Source organism: Notamacropus eugenii, chromosome 1 (genome assembly GCF_028372415.1).
Source record: "Notamacropus eugenii isolate mMacEug1 chromosome 1, mMacEug1.pri_v2, whole genome shotgun sequence".
NCBI classification, from domain to species: Eukaryota; Metazoa; Chordata; class Mammalia; order Diprotodontia; family Macropodidae; genus Notamacropus; species Notamacropus eugenii.
Window position 1 is genome coordinate 55183485 of NC_092872.1, and position 17679 is coordinate 55201163.

Consider the following 17679-nt stretch of genomic DNA (forward strand, 5'->3'; position numbering starts at 1 on the left):
GCCCATAAGACTGGGGTGAAGAATGTACTTTGTCAGCTGTCTAAAGGGCTACGTCATCACCATCAATGCTATTACTAATTACCCTGAGGTCCTTCCTATAAAGAATTCAAAGCACAAAAACATATCATGTCCCTTTCAAGTAGCAACAGAGTGGCCCCACTTTGCAGGTGGAGAAAATGGGGCCCTAGAAGACCAAATGAATCATCCAATGTTATCAATGACAGACTTGAAACTGGGTCAGTCAGTCAGCATTTGTCTTAACAAATGCTTTAAAAAAAAGGCCTACTATGTACCAGGCCCAGAACTCCTGACTCCTAGGCTTGGGTTTTTCTCATATGACAGCAACATGGCCTGATCTATAATTATGTTTTCACTCCAAAGCCCTTAAGGCAACTAAGCAGGCCCAAAGACATGGCAAAAGAATGTTTTCTTCATGGCCTTGTTTTGGATGTATAAGATCATCGTAAAAGCTGGAAGGGTCTGAGGAGGTCATCTAGTCTAATTTTTTCCTGACTAGGAATCTCCAATCCATTGCTTGAACAATGAGGATCTGACTCCTTCCCAAGGCGGCCCATTCTGCTTTTGGACAGTTCTAATTGTTAGTATATTTTTCCTTACATTAAGCCAAAGTTCTCCTTTCTGTAACAATCCCCATCCTCAGACACAAACTGATCCTACTTCTAACTTCTAGGGCCAAGGAGAATAAACTTAATCCTGCTGCTATTTGATAGCCCTTCAAAGCCTAAACCATCTTTTCTTCAGGCAACATAAATCCAGTTCCTTCAATACTTCCTTAAGTGACAGCTTCAAATCCTCTCACCATTATGGACATCCACCCCTGGATGTATTTCAGCTTCTTAATGTCCTTCCTATGATGTCAGGTCCAAAGCACTCCAGATGTGGCCTGACCAGAGTGGACGGCAGGACTATCCTTTTCTATATTCTGAACATGATGCCCCTTTGAATTAATAGTCCACATACCACTGTCTGCAGCTTCACACAGTCAAGAAAAAGGCCCCCACCTGCATCGAAGGCATCTGCCTCAAAGGCAGCCTGGGGAGTCCCTAACCAGAGGTGAGCTATTGCTCTGAGCCAGCCTGGGCTACTCAGGTACACACTTGAGTACGGTACACACTGTACCTGGTTCAGAGATGAGTCCTGCCTGCCCTGGTGCCACTGGCTGCCCCCTTCCACCCAGGAGCCACTTCAATCTCCTCCCCCCAGACTCAAGTTGGAGATGGCAGGAAACACGGAGAAAGCAGCCTCACCAGGGCCAGAACTGTTCTGAAACTTCTACTTCCAAAGCAGACATGGTAACAGCCAGGAAAAGTATACTGATTTCTTTGGTCAAATGTTGAGGAGAGAACTGGAAGTGGTACCAGCTTTTTTGTCCCAGTGCACTAGTATGTCTGAGGTTCTCTCCAATCTGCTCTGTCCTGTGACTCACTGCCTGTGAGCCTTCCTCCTTTGTCTAGTGATAGAGCTCATCTTCCTTAATCTGGCTTTCAAGGCCCTCTGCAAGTTGACACCAGCTTACTTTTGCAGGCGATTGTTCCCCCACCTGTAATCTAGGCTCCAGCTAAATTAGAATACAGCGAGGTACAGCAGAAAGTGGGCTGGACTTGAAGTCAAGAGCCTGTGTTTTATTTCCAGCTCTGCCACTTAATAGCTGTGTGACCATGAGCACATCACTTAACCTCTCTGGGCATCCATTCTCCTCATCTGCTGAATGAGAGGGTTGGACTTTGTTTCTCTTGAGTTGTTTCAGTTGTGTCCAACTCTCCATTACCCCATTTTGGGGTTTTCTTGATGAACATCCTGGAGCAGTTTGTCATTTTCTTCTTCAGTTCATTTTACAGATAAGAAAACTGAGGCAAACAAGGTTAAGTGACTTGCCCAGGGTCACACAGCTAGTGACTGAGGCCAGATTTGAACCCAAGAAGAGTCTTCCTGACTCCAGGCCCAGCACTATAGCCACAGCACCAACTACCTACCCTAGGGCATTGAACTAGGCAAATGTTAAAGTTCCTTCCACTTCTAGATTTACTATCCTTGAACTTATGACCCTGTGATTGTGCAGTCCTTCAAACACACCCCGCACCTTCTCAACACCGTGCTTTTGCTTACTGTATTACATATGCTGCACGTCCTCAATCCCCTACTTCACCAGCAGAATTCTTACCCATTCTTTAAAGCCCAACTCAGATGCCATTGCCCACATGAAGTTCCTGATCCTCCCAGTCAGTAATGACCTTCTTCCCCAGACCACATATAGTACTTAGTTTTGGAACCCTCAAGTACATTTTCATATAATACAGAGTATTATAGTTCTCTGTGCTGGTCTTATCCTCCTTCAAGGCTAGAAGCTCCATGTGTGGGTTGTATCTTATGGAAACTTCTGAACTCTCCCAGTGCCTCTGTACACAGTTGGTTCTTAATAAATGTGTTAGAAAGAATGACTAAGTGACAGACATAGCAGCATTTGTGGTAGCAAGACTTGGCTGAACAAATTAGTATGGATGGGGATGGGATCTGAACCCCAAAAAGGAAAAGCCCCTGGACTTTCCCACATGGCCCAGGTCCTTGGCATTCCCCTGGGGTACCCAGCCCTTCCATGTCCTTCTCTGTTGCCTCCCAGTGACCTCAGATTACTTGGCCACTCCTAGGTCCTGTCCACAGTCTTTCTGTATCTCTGGGTCCCCATTAAAAAACTTAGATTCCTTAAGAGTCTGGCACGTTTGTAGTCACAAAAACACTCAGATCTTTAAGAATCTGGTCTACTTACGTTAGTGATGGAAATGCTCAGATTCTTACAATCTTGCCCACCCGGACCAGTGTTCTGAAAAACTTTGTCTTTGGCTGAAAGAAGCCTTGAGTCTAATTCATTCTAAGCAGGACCCTGCAAGTCATTTGCGCTTGAGTTTCAGGGTCCCAGCACCCCTAGACCTCAACAGTATGTAAATGAATGAAAAAACATTTATTAAGCGCTTATTATGTGCCAAACACTGTACAAAGAACAGAACATAAGACTGCCCCTCCTCTCAAGAAACTTGTTCTAATAGAGGAAGACAACACATCCAGATAGAGAGAAGAATGGTGAGCAGGAAGGGAAATATTTTGGTCTGGAAAGTCACAGAAATAGTGAGTGGAGCCATAGTGGGGTGGGCTGATGAGCAAAGTGAAGTATGACTGGAGGGGAATTACGAGGCATCCACCAATTGGGACAGTGGGGTCCTAAGGCAGGAAATCAGCGGGTCAGAGTTAAGTCCTCTGGGGCAGGGGTATCAAACTCAAACAGAAACAGGGATCCATGACTTAGTTTTAAAATGTAACGTTATCTACTTTTTATTGCATTTTTGTTTATTTTGTTAAATATGTCCTGGTTACATTTCAATCCGGTCTGGCTGCACTAAGGGGTGCTGTGCTATACCTACCGGTCACCCCATGTTTGACACCTCTGTTCTAGGGCCTGGCTTCTGACTGAAGAGAAATAGGGGTTGATGAGTAAAGTGGAATGTTATTGTGCTGAAGAAATGACAGATGAAGAATTCAGAGACACATGGCAAGGTTTGGATGAACTGAGTCAGGGTGAAGAAAGCAGAATTGGGGTGGGGGGGACATATGTAAAATGCCTACAATAATAAAGACGAAAACAACACTTAAGGAAAGCTAAACGCAGGTGAAGAGCAATGACCAGTTTGGGTTCCACAGCACAGACAATACAACATGGCTCCCTCTTCTTTGGTAGAGACATGGAACTTTCGAGAACTGGATATTCCATACACTGTCATACTCAGGGACCACATCAGTTCTGTTTAACTATTTTTCTTCATGACAAGAAAAGGGTTGGGCTGATACTGGGAAATGTGGGATAAAGCAGATAAATGAATTCCAGGACCTGAAATACAGTAGATGCTTAATAAGTATTTACTGACCACTTCCTTTTTTAAAACCAACATATTGCTTTTTAGAAGGAAGAGATAAAATTGCTGGGCTCTGCTCACTAAGCCCCAGATGTGGCTTCAGGATGAGATTCTTCAATGAAGATAATTACCTAAGTTAACTTCTCAAAGGAAGTTAAAGTAACGCAAGGGAGAACCAGTACAGGGAGGGAAGGAGAGGAACGGAGAATCTGGCCACCCTTTCTGCACAGGTTTTTGCTCCAAGTTTCTAAAGCAAATGTCCAAGCCTCACCTCGCAGACTATCTTGCCCATTCAGAATGGGACAAATGTGCTGAAACCACAAAGAAGGGTTTGCAGCTGCCTCCAAACCCCACTTGGCATAGGAAAAGCATCCCTTGCTGTCTGAGCACCAGGGTCTCAGTTCCAAGCAATCTCCAACAGACAGAAAATCATTTCTTGGAACCCAAACCTGCCAATTGGCTTTTCCCTTGACAGAACCAGGCAGATGTAGAGGGGCCCTTCTCCCAGGAGACTGGGAAGGATTGTTCATTTGTAAATAAAACACCCTTCCTGCAGGTGGAAAATCGTCATTATTCAAAACAGGGAGACCAAAAATAGCTTAGTCAACAGAACACACTCCCAGGCCGATCAAAGTGGCCTGCAAACACAATTGGGCTCTCTTTCCATTTAGAAGCAATGCTGGGGGATGGGTGAGGGTAATAATGCCAGGGAACTCTGAACGACAGATCACTTGGGCAGTCACTCAGCTTCCCCACAAGGCAGAGAAGCAAAGGGCAGCTACCAGGAGTTAAAGACCATTCTGGCTGAGGGCCATGGAAGGGGCCCAGTCTGACAGAGGAAGCACCTCAAGGAGAGCCATTATAATACCATTAGCATCAGAAATGCTCTGGGAGGGGGGAAGGCCAGGCTACTGGAATACAAAATGCATTCAGTGAATTGGGATTATCATTCAGAAAAGCCTGAGAAGTTTCTGGCAAAAGAGAAACAGAGAGACTGTTCATTGCAGTCTGAGACAAGCACATTTAAAGTCAGTGAGGGGGCTTTCAGCACAGGCCTGTGATGCCTTCGCACCAAACACTGACCATTTGTGAGAAACAGTTTGAATCTCACTCTAAGCAAACGGAATCAATAGTTCCCAAGGACTCCTCACAGAAATCCTACAGCTTTCCCTCAGCAGCTATGGCAGAAGTGAACACCCCTCCTTAGGCAGATGGGGAAAATAAGGGCCAAGGAGGAGCAAGGAGTGAGTCAGACTGGCCTAGGTCACTGCTAGCTAGTTAGTGGGAGAGTAGGGCTCTTTTCACTCTATCTTAAGGTCCAAGGGCAGAGAACAGGCCTGTCATTGACAAATAGGGTCTAAGTGTGGAGGCAGAGTTATTATGACACGAATAAATCAACCAAAAAGTATTATCGAGTACCTATGATGCATCAAGTTGCCATTTAAAGAGCTGTGGACACAGGCAAAAATGCCACACTCTGTGCCCTCCAGGATATGATAGTTCATTGGGGAAACAACAAGATCACAAATAAGTAGATACAAGATAGATACAAGGTAATTTTGATAGAAAAGGCAGGAAGAATGGACCAAGCAGAAAAGGTTCCAGGTAGAAGGCAGTGCTTGAGCTGAGCCTTGAAGTTAACAAAGGATTCTAAAAGGGGGAGGTGAGAAAAGTGTATTCCACACATCAGAGATAAAAATACAAAGGCACAGAAAAGGGAGATGGAATATTGAATGCATGAAGAGGAATGAGAAAGCCATTTTGCCTGCACCACAGAGTAATATGTAATAAGGCTGAGAAGACCGATGAGGCTAAATTGTAAAGGTTGCAAATGCCAAACAAAGAAATTTCTATTTGATCCTAGAGGAAATAGGGAGCCCCTGGAGTTCATCGAGTAGAGGAATCAAGTGGTCAGAGCAGTGCTTTAAGAAAATCATTTTAGCAGCTGGAGGATAGTCACGAGGAAGGAGAGACTGGAAACAGGAAGGTCAAGTAGAAGAGATCTATGGCTCTGGTCCAGGTGAGTGGTGGCTGTGTAAGTGAAAAGGAGGGAAGGGACAAGAGGAGATGTGGTGGAGGGAGATACAAGGCAGTCTGGCAACTGATTAAATACGTGGCATGAAGGAAAGTGGAGTCAAGGATAATGTGGACATGAACCTGACAGACTATTAGGATTATGGTCCCCTTTACAGAGCCAGAGACTGTGGGGATCTGGAGACATAAAGTGGGGAGGTGAGGAAGTTCAGGGTGAATAGCCTTCATTTTCCAGGCAAAGTCCTCAACTGAAAAGGTGTAAGGGAAGGAGAGATGTAGGAATCTTGAGAGAACAGAATACAGGAGCAGGACAGAACAGAGCAGCCAGCACTGACCTCTGGCCTCCTGTGAGCTGTGAGACCCAGATTAAAAAGTGATTGGGAAATATTTAACAAAATGAATAAAAACACAATAGAATGCTGACAGTTAATGTGCAGTTCTCTAAATCAGTATGCTGCTGGCAGTCTGGGGGCCTTGTTTCTATTTAAGTTTGATACCACGGGGACGCGGAATCAGTCAGGAAGCAGTAAAGAATGCTTCTTTATGCAGAGCATTAAGGTTTATGAAGCACTGTCCTCGTAACAATCCTGTGTAATATGTAGCATGTGTATTGTTACTCCCATTTTACAGATGAGGAAATTGAGGTTCAGAGAGATAAAGACATGCTAAGTCAGTCAACACCGAAGCCAGAACCAGATGTTTCTAAGGGACCCTGGAGGACTGCTAGCCCAGCCCGCCACCCACTGTGGCATACTGGCGACCAGTATGGTAAGTGTAGACCACATACTTCACCCAGCTGTTGTGAGAAAAGCATGTGGGAAACTGTAATACACTAGAGAAATGTGAGCTCTTGTTATGGTTGGGAGGGGGGTGTATCTGGCTGCATGTACAGAATGGAATGGAAGGGAAGGGCTGGTCAGGAGGCTACGGCCAGAAGCTTGGTTTAGCAGTAATAACAGGGATAGGAGCAGCAGCAATGAACTCTTTTCACAGAATTCCCTCGTTTCCAGAATTCTGCCCTGAGGAAGCTCCCCACTCTCACCTTCCCCAGTCCCCATGACCAGCCTGGCCAGAAAAGCCACCAAATCTGCATGTCTTCCCATGTGTCTTGGGGATGCCCATCCTCTTGTTGATCATGTGGTCTGTCTTCCATGCCCAGCTCAGCCTGTCTGTCAGAGAGCCTGGCCTGGGTGTGCCTCTCTCTCTGGGGAGTGTTACTGAGCACACTCAGTCAGGATCCAACACTAACAACCTCTGCTGAAAAAAGCAGAGAGGGTCTTTTTATGTAATAAAATTGAAACTGCCGGAAGAGAAAGAAAATCCCCTAAAGTGAAATTCCAGGAAGTCTATCTCAGAGCTCCATACTCCCAACAGCTGCACGGGTCTTCCTCTGGCAGGATCATTATGTGACGACACATACTAGGAAAATGTGGTAAGTACAACGCAAACTTCTCTGGGCTGGTGGGGTCTGAGGGCCCAAAGCACAGACAATAACAACGCACATCCCCACCACGATTCAAAACTTCCACAGTGCCCTCTTCATAATGACCTGAGAAGGAGGCCAGGAAAGAACTCAGCCTCATTTTACACATCTTCCTGGCTAAATATTCCCAAGTCCAAATCCTTTACAATATCCCTTACAATTGGTCATTGGCACTTTGCATTAAGACTTCAAAAGAGGAAGGACCCGCTAGGAGTGTTTTCTTGAGAAATGATAATATTAATTCATTCCTTCCTTCATTTATCCAACCAACATTTAGCCAGTGACTACTCATTGCAGAGCACTGATGAGGACAATAGAGAAATGCCTTGAACTCCGCTCCTCTGACTCTCAATTCAAGTCCTCTTCCATTCTCTGGTCATCACATGATTCTCACGAGACTTCCTGGTCCATGGGATTCATGCTCTAGACAGATTTAGGCAAAGGCATCTGGTCAGATCTCTATTCCCACTGCAGTTTCTACAGGAGACCTTGGAGCTTTGACACTTCTCAGACACACAGTATGCTTGACTCAACAACTGCTTTGTTCTCCCTCCAAAGGCACCCACCTCAGGACCCTCAGATTGGCATGAAACCCCTATCAGTATGAGGTGAATGCCTGTGTGCTTATGCATGCATGCACACACATACTCTGTCTCTGTCTCTCCCTCTCTCTCTCTGTCTGTCTGTCTCTCTCTCTCCCTCCCTCCCTCCCTCCATCCTTCCCTTTAATGCATTTCCCCAACACATTCCTCTCAAAATTACAATAACCTGAGGGTTCCAAAAGCTTCAGAAACAGACACTCATTGAAGCTGCTCTGGACTCAAGAGGCCCCCAATCAAGCTGTACTCCAGAAGCACACCATGGTGCTGTCACAAAGTGTGATTTCCTCCAGCTCCATCTGTTGTTACTAAACTGGCCCCCAAATCCATCCTATGCCTCAACATAAGACACTGAGCCCTCTTCCTATCTCTCAGAGGTAGCTGGGACAATCTAGGTTTTTCCATTAAATATTCAGAAGTCCAAGTAACTCCTGGCCAAAACACCAGGTCTGGGTGAGCAGGAAAAAGTACAAAAGGTGAAGGAGAAGTCTCATGTTCACAAAGGCAAAAAGCACTCAGAGGAAGGAACAGGAGGATCATTAAGGGCAGTCCCTCCTATACAACTATAGTTAACAAATCTCAACCCAAACTGGGAAAGAAAACAGCATAAAGTTAGCCAGAAAGTGGAAATCTTAGGTTTCTGATTTCATATCTTGCTGACTGCAGGACCTACATAACAAGTCACTCACCTTTCTGAATCTGTTTTCTCATCTGTAAAATGGGGATATCACTGTTGTTGTCTGTCATTCGTTTTTGAAGAAGACTCATGACATCACAGAGTGACACCTTGACTCATGTGTGAAGTGGATTTAAGTGAGGCAGAATTGCACCAAGTCAGAGCCATCAAAGCCCAGCGGCAAGACAAAAGTCAAGATGACTGGTGATGGTCCAGGATGCAGAGGGTCATCTTGGCATCTTCCATGTCTGAACAAGCTCTAAGGGCTCCACAGTGCCTGCTTCAGCAGCCTTCATGGCCGCTGAACAAATTGTTCTCATCCACCCATTCCACCAAGGGAAGTCTTCTCATGCTTGGGATAGACACCCCCCCCACTCACCAACAGGTCTGTGGCCTGTCAGTTATCCTCAACCTGATTTATCCCATCTGCCAAGACAGTTACACAGGGTGTGGCTGCCACACATGCTACAGCTTCTTGGAGCCACAGGTAAAAGCTGGGTGCCAGGTGGACACCAAAGGCAGATGCTCCTAGGAATAAATAAAAGGTCTTCTGTTCAGTTTTTAAAGCCCTTTCCAACCTAAGTCCTCCTTTCCATCTCAATAATAGTAACAATAATAATGGCTAAGGAGCAGCTAAGTAGATGGAGAATCAGCCCTGGAGTCAAGAGGACCTGAGTTCCAATCTGGCCTTGGACATTTGACACTAGTCTATGTGACCCTGACCCTGGGCAAGTCACTTAACTCCCAAGACCTCACCAAAAAACAAATAATAATAGCTGGCATTTACACAAAGCTTTAAGGCTCCCAAAGCACTTTATGTATGTTAAATTCACTCAATTCTCCTAACAACCCTGTGAGGGTATGGTTGTGGTTCAATCAATTTCTAACTCTTTCTGACCCCACTTTGGGGTTTTCCTGGCAAATATACTGGAGTTGTTTGCTGTTTCCTTCTCCAGTTCATTTTACAGATGAAGAAACTGAGGCAAACAGGTTTAAGTGACTTGTCCAGAGTCACACAGCAAGTAGGTATCTGAGGCTGGATTTGAACTCACTAAAATGAGTCACCTAGCGGCCCACCCTATGAGGCAGGTACTATATTACCCCCGTTTTACAGATAAAGAAACTGAGACAGAGATATTAAGTAACTTGCCCAAGGCCACACAACTATTAAGTATCTCTAGTAGGAGTCAACGTTAGCCTTCCAGATTCCAAGTCCAGCAATTTTTCTATCTACTACCCAACATACTCAAGGTACAGTAAGCCAAAGAGGACTTCTAGTTCTTCCCTACAATGACATCTCTCATCACTATGCCTTTGCATTGGCTGTTCTCCATGCCTGTACTGCTCTCCCTTCCTACCTTGCACTCTACATGTCACTCTGTGTCACTTATTAGTATGCAAGCCACAGCCCATACAGTAAAATTAAAACTCACTAAAGGCAGGACTTACTATTTTTCATTTTGTGTCTCCTAAACTAAAGCCAGTGTCTTAGGAGGCATGAAGGAGGTACTTAATAAGTATGGGTAATCAATGTTCTGAGACCTCAATTTACATACACATAAGAGAAGGAGTGTCTACCTCCCAATCAAGGAAGGGCTGTTCAAACAAAGATACTCAAGGGTCACATTTCATTTTTTGTTAAGGAGAGAGAATGGCGACAGACTTCCTGGTACTATCTGGCAGGAATAAACTTGTATAGACAAGTGAAAAAAAATAGAACCAGGGAAGCTCAGAGTTGGAAGGACCCTTGGAACCAATATCCTCTACAGCATCCTCAATGACTGGTCCTCCAGGTGCCAAGTGAAGACTTCCTGAAGCCCATTCCCCAGTAGGGTAGCTGGAGTCATGAAGAAGTTTTTCTTTACAGCTGAAATCTTCCTCTGTACAAATTTTACCACCACTCTTCATTCCGCACTATGGAACCATGTAGAACAAGTCCCTGTCAAATACATTGAGCCCCAAGTTTTCTGTTTTCATTGATAGTTCCTTGAACCAGTTCTCCTACGATATGGATTCAAGGCCCCTCACTCTCCTTTGTATGTTCCAGGCTGTCGATGTCCTTCAAAACTGCATATAATATTCCAGAAGTGCTCTGACCAGTGCAGACAAAGTATACACAGAGACACTATCACTTCCATTATTCTGGATACCATCCCTTTCTTAAGGCAGCCTAAGACCACGTTAGGGTTTTTGACTGCCCCATCACAATGGTGGTTCATACTGAACTTGCAGTATCACCAATCATTCCTTATGTAACAGAAAAGGAAAGGAAAGGGATAAAGGAAAGAAGGGGAATAAAAAAGATGAGAGGAGAGGAGAAACAGAAACTTTTACTAAGTGCCTATTAAATATCGGGCACTTTGAAAAATTTGTCACTTGATCCTCATCGTCACCGTCGGGTGACCATCATCCCCATTTTATAGTTGAGGAAACTGAGGCAAACAGAGGTTCAGTGACTTGTCCAGAATCACACACCTAATCAGTGTCTCAGACTAGATGTGAACCCAGGTCTTCTTGCCTCCAGGCTCAGTTCTCTTTCTACTGTGCTGCCTGGATACCCAAGGCATGGACCCTATCTATATATCACAGATCCAAAATCATGGGAAATTTCTGCAGTAGCAATAAGACAAGTGTTCTTGGTCCACAGAAAGGAGAGTAATAGGCCTGATCTACCTACAGATCCTTCTTCAATGACATCCTCACCTGGTTCATGATCTGCCTTTCCACCCCATTTCCTGACCTCATCCTTGGTAACTTCTATATTCATGACAATGACCCACCACCACCCTGGCTCTTACTTTATTAAAGAGATCAATTCCCATGACCTCTATGGGAGGTCTATGTCTATACTGTACCTACCCACAGGGGCTGCTACTCCTAGGACCCAGGGCCACAAGATTTCAAACACTGAAATTCCTTTCTGCCCCGAATCTCCTGTCATAGGATCACAGGACTAAAGCACAGTCTCCCATTGTCTCTCACTCATCTCAGTTGGTTCTTTATTCTTGCTATGATTCTCAGAGTCCTCCAAGCCATTGCTAGAGCAAGTCATCATGTTACCTGAGTCCATCACAAATCCCTACTCTATATTCCCACACTGGCCCTCTCACGATAACCCTTATACTCATTTCTAACTAACTCCCTATCACACTCTCTACAAAGGCTATAATAGCAGACCCTTTCTCAAGTTCTCAATTCTACCCCAACTGCCCTCTCTCAAACAGATGATATTGCCTCTTATTTTATTAAATAGATTGAAAATCCTATCCCACTATCTTCAATCCTTTCATTTTCTATCTTCCCAAACTCAAAAAAACTCTTATGGACCCATCTATTCCCCTAGCCCTGCCTACTATACCAATCTATACCTACTATACCAAAACATAGCCCTCTCCAACTGTTCCAATATCAAATGATAAAGCAGTCCTCCCCTACTACTCTAATCCCATGATAAAATGGCCCTCCCCCATTGCTCCATCAGATAATAAAATGACCTTCCCCCATTGCTCCAATCTCAGATGATAAAAGACGGTCCTCTGTTGCACTAATCTTAGAGGATAACCTCCACAAGGACACAATGACAATGCTATCTCAATTTGGGCTGACCCTTTCCTTCCCTGCCTGCTCCCAGACCTTGCTCCATCATTCACCACAGTTTTGTCATCTTCAGGTTCTTCTCTACTGACTATATACTATATATATATACTGACTATATACCCACTATATACAAACATGTTCTAGTCTCCCCATCTTGTCCTTTCATTTTACAAATAAATAAACGGAAACTCAAGAGAGAGGAGATGACTTGCCAAAGGTTATGTGACTAGTAAGTTTCCTGTATCTTCTGCCCATCTTATCAACATGAAGGCTACACCAGACACCAGACTGAGCTGAGTCAAGTAGACTGTAGTCAAGTCTTCACTCAGCTACCACATGATCATAGGTTTGGGGCAAGTAGCTCCCTCTGCTTCGACTTCTATTTCTTCATTGGTAAAAAGAAAAGGTTTTCACCAGATAAGTTCTGGAGTTCCTTCCACCACTAGTACTCTGTAGTTTAACGATTTTACAGTAAGGTCATAGGAAGGCAAGTCAGAACAATTTAAATCTGTGGACCCATTTCCTTTTTTCTTCTAAGTTCTGGACATGTGTAAATATGTATAGCTATTCTGGGGGGACCCTATAACTGATACCCAGGCACTCCCCTTAGTTGACAGTAATTAGCCTTAGTTGACAGTAATTCAATACTTATTCACATGCCACCCTATTGCCTACTGAATAAAGTCTAAATTCTTTACTGCACAATTACACTACCAGTATGATCTCGAGCAATTCACTTAAACTCACAGGGCCTCAATTTCTTCATTTGAAAAATAAAAGGACTGAACTAAACAGCCTCTGAGGTCCTTGCTAGCTCTAAATTTATGATACTTTGATTCTAAAGGCCTCCATAATAAGACACCAACCTTATCTCATAGTAATACCCATTCATACAACTGATGTTCCAGCCCAACAGGCCTGTTCGACCCCCAAGGCCATCCGATGTTTTCCCCACCACTGCACCTTTCTTTATGTTGTTCCCTCTATCAGAAATACTCCACCCCATCCCCCATATCTATCTGTTGACCTGCTACCCATACTGCAAGGTCCAGATCAAAGGTTTCTTCATGAAGCCTTCCTTGATTTTCCCAGCTGGAAGCAATTCCTTTTTTGATTGCTATGATAGAAGTTTATACTCCTTTTATGCACATAGTACATTTTACTTAGCATTATATCTAATCTGTGTACAGATGTATAATCTACTTTCTAAATTATAAGATCCACGGGAGGCCAGACATATCTTATCTAAACTTAATCTCCTTCAGAAACTAACATAATGCAGATAGTAGAATCTTAACAAACACTATTGAATGCTGAATGAAAGCCTGAATAAACCTCTTGATTCAACCAATTCTAGTTTGTCCTATAGCCAAGGAGTTACAGGCAAATTACCTGTCCAAGAAAGGCCTGGGCCAGGGTGATTGCAGGCTGGTCAAAAAACTCAGGTCCCAGCCGGGAACTGTTACTTTTTGGGCGTGTGAAATAGATACTGTACTCTGGAGCAGGACTCCTGGGTGAGGCAAGTGGGTGATCCCCCAAGGAATCCAACTTGGGCTGGCTCTGGCTGGCCTTTGACTCTGATAACCGTCGTTTTTTCCGAAGCATTGTTCTAGAAAGCTGGATTGGAAAAGAAAACAAAAACAAAACTCTTCAAACATTGAAAATAGTCTCTTCCCACTCTGGGGGGGCATCAGCAAAGCAGCCTAGATTTCAAATGAGCAGTTCCCAAAAGATAATCAAGAAAACAAGTGAGTTAAATCACAGATATACCTCAGGGTAGAGAAATGGTCATCAGGAATCACAAGATTCTTAAAATGTTGGAACTGAAAAGTATTAGACCTTAGAACATAGAATGTCAGAGCTAGAAGAGATTTCCGAACATAGTATGCTAAGCTATAACTAAATGTCAGAACCAAAAGGGACCTTAAAAGTCAATCTAGCTTAACTCTTTCATTTTACAAGGGAGGAAATCAAGATCCAAAGAGATTAACTGATTTTCCTCAAGCATACAAGTATTCAGTAAATGAAGATCCTAAAATATGTTCTGATCCTTTTGTGGCCTAAAAAGCCACATTTAAAAAAAGTTATCCATGGAACTTTTCACTTTTGTTTCTTGTAACCCACTCTGAAATGGGAGGCCAAAAGGACATGTATTAGTTTGGAAAAAAAGACGAGCTTTCCAAAGAGTTATCATCACTTTGCTTTAAAGGGGGAAAAATCAACAATCATCCATCAATTTTTTCACACTCCTCATGCTGATAACTATATAAATGTCCCAAGCATTTATTTCAAGAAATAACTTTTTAGCATGACCTTTTTGGCTATAAGGAAAGGAGACAGACAGGGCCCTGGCTTGGGTCAGATGAGGAAAAAACAGTTTTAAGAAGGGAAAGAAACAAGTTCAAAGAAATTAAGTCAATACAAATTTACCCAGCTCCGCCCACAGAGCAGGGATCCCTCATTTCTGGTCTTGCCAACAATTCCCACATGGTACAAAACACAAAGTAGAACGTAGTGGCTCTGTCGGGAAATGTGTTTGAAGCTATGTGAAGGAACACAGGACCTCTTGAGAACTATTGCTCACTGGGAAGCTGTGTTGACTCTAAATCTGACCTAGCCAAATACCATATCACATGCAAGTACACTCATATGGACTCTTCTCTCTGTCTCCCATCCCCATTTAAAAAAAAAAAAAAAAGGAATGCTTCACAAATTTGCACATCATCCTTGCATAGAGGCTATGCGAATCTGTTTCATTCTAATTTTAGTGTATGTGCTGCCAAAGCCAGTACTACCCACTCCCCTTACTTTTTTAAAGAAGAATTGAAATGGATGTCAGAGATCAGAGTCCAGCCCTCTCATCTTTAAAAATTAATTTTTTACCTGTACTTGACAAACATCAAACATATGTACTTTATATCTAAAGACTAGGAAAAGAGGACTGTGTGTAAAAACTGTATATCTATTATGCATCTTTCATTTTTTTAAAAATACAATAAATTCAGCACATCATTTTCAAAGGTATCCTGCTTGCCTGTGTGTTCTTTTAAATCTCTATCCTCTTCTATGCGTTTTTAAAAATACTTTTCTTCTTGGCATCCCTACCACTAATCCCCCTCTCCTTACAAAACCTGTAATTAAAAAACAACTCCTTTGTAACAAATGATCACAGTAAACAAAACAGATCCATCTAATGGCCATGTTCAAAAGTACATATCTCAGGACACCAGATTGAGTTTTTCTCTTCTTTGTCAGGCAATGAAGGTTAGCATTGCTTCATCCTCCTTCCTCTAAAGTAATGACTGGTCCCTGAATTTACTGAAGTTCTGAAGTCTTTTAAAGTTGTTGTTTGTAACAATGTTGCTAAATTGTTTTCCTGGTTCTGCTCAATTCACTCTACTTTAACTCATATTAAGTCTTCCTATGTAAGTTTCTCTGAATTCATTTCTTTTGCTTTTTTTTACAGTAAAATATTTGATTACATACATATACCATAATTTGTTTACCCAACTGATGAGTACCCTCTTAGTTTTCACTTCTTTGATACAACAAAAAAGTGCTGCTATAAATACTTTTATACATATGGGTCCTTTCCCTTTTTCTTTTATATACATCTCCCTGATATCATGATCCTCTTTGAGACTGAAGGGCACACAACAAGCTTATTAACGGTATCACTAGATCAAAGGGGATGCATAGACTTTAGGTCTAGTGCTACATTTCATTCCAGAATTCCTGGACCCCATCATAGCTCCACAAATAATGGAACCACTGAAGTCTATTACACCTTAGTACATATTAACATTTTTCTTTTCGTCATTTTTGTCAAACTGACAGGCACGAGGGAGAAGCTCGAAGTTATTTTAACTGGCATTTCTCATATTAGTAGTGATTTGGAAGGTTTCTTCACATGGCTGCTGACAGCATGCATTTCTTCCTTTGAGAGCTGCCTACTCATGTATTTGACCACTGATTTACTGGGGAATGCCTTTTGTCCTTATATATTTGAGTAAATTTCTTATACATTTTGCACATCAGAATGTTATTAGCAAAAAAGTGCAAAGATGTTTTCTGAGTTATTTCCTTTTCTTTTTAAAAAAAAAAAAAGTTTTTGTGGATGCATTTTGAGGGTTTTCCTTTACGTCAATCCTAATCTCCCCCAACAATCTTTCCCCTCTGAAGGCCATCCCCCACAACAAAAAAAGAAATAGAAAAGGAAAAAATCAGCATAGTTGATCAATACCTCAAAATAAGTCTGAAAATGTCTGCAGTGTACACTTGTGGACCCCCCACCTCTGCACAGAGGTAGGACGGGAGCTTTTCCCTCATCTCTCCTTTTTGGAGTCAGGCTTATCCTTTATGATTCTGCAATGTTTACTTTTGATTTTCCTTCTGTGGTTGTATTTTTCCATTTACATTGCTTCTGTCATTGTGGGTGCTTATTTTTTTAGCTCTGTTTAATACATTCTACATAAGTTCATGTCAATACTTTCATGTTTTTCTATATTCATCACATTCGTCATTTCATACAGAACAGTAATATTCCATTACCTTCATATACCACAATTTATTTAGCCATTCCCCAATCAACGGGCAGCTACTCTATTTTCAATCCTTTGCCATCATAAAAAGTGTTGCTATAAATTATTTTGTTGTATATGGAGACTTTCTTTCTATCAATGACTTCCTTGGGGCATAAGCCTAGTAATGGAATCTCTGAATCAGAGGTGGGGGTGTGTGTGGAGGAGTCCATGGCAGCCACAGCAGCAGCAGGGGTGGCAGCAGCGGTTGTTTCTGAAACTCTAGGCCCACAGATTGTTGGGGGATGAGCGGCTGACAGTACACCCCTCCACTTCCACTGGAAGCAGAGAACTACCTTGACAAAGAGCTCAAAAGTCAAGTAAATGGCTGGGGAAACAAGCAAAAACTGGAAAAAGAATCAGACTATAGAATCTTACTTTGGTGACAAGGAAGAGGAAAATAAATAAACAGAAGAAGACAACAGAGTCAAAGCTCCTCCATCCAAAGCCTCCAAGAAAAATATGAATTGGTCTCAGGCCATGGAAGAGCTCAAAAGGGATTCTGAAAATCAAGTAAGAGAAGTGGAAGAAAAACTGGGAAGAGAAATGAGAGTGATGCAAGAAAATCATGAAAAACAAGTCAACTGCTTGCTAAAGGGGACCCAAAAAAAAATACTGAAGAAAATAACACATTGAAAAATAGACAAACTCAAATGGCAAAAGAGATCCAAAAAGCCAATGAGGAGAAGAATGTCTTAAAAACCAGAACTGGTCAGATGGAAAAGGAGATCCAAAAGCTCACTGAAGAAAATAATTCCTTAAAGATTAGAATGGAGCAGAGGGAAGC

At 42.8% G+C, this 17679-nt stretch overlaps 1 protein-coding gene and 1 non-coding gene across 2 annotated transcripts in view; both read right to left on the reverse strand.

Annotated features, from left to right (window-relative positions):
• MPG (N-methylpurine DNA glycosylase) overlaps positions 1–17679 on the reverse strand; it is a 60133-nt gene that overhangs the window by 21425 nt on the left and 21029 nt on the right. Inside the window, exon 2 of the mRNA XM_072602232.1 lies at positions 13705–13929. Within this exon, the coding sequence (XP_072458333.1) occupies positions 13705–13929 (225 nt within the window). The remainder of the gene's footprint in view (positions 1–13704; positions 13930–17679) is intronic.
• On the reverse strand, positions 15003–15104 carry LOC140521798 (U6 spliceosomal RNA). Its single transcript, XR_011973092.1, has one exon. It is a non-coding gene; the product is annotated as a U6 spliceosomal RNA (small nuclear RNA).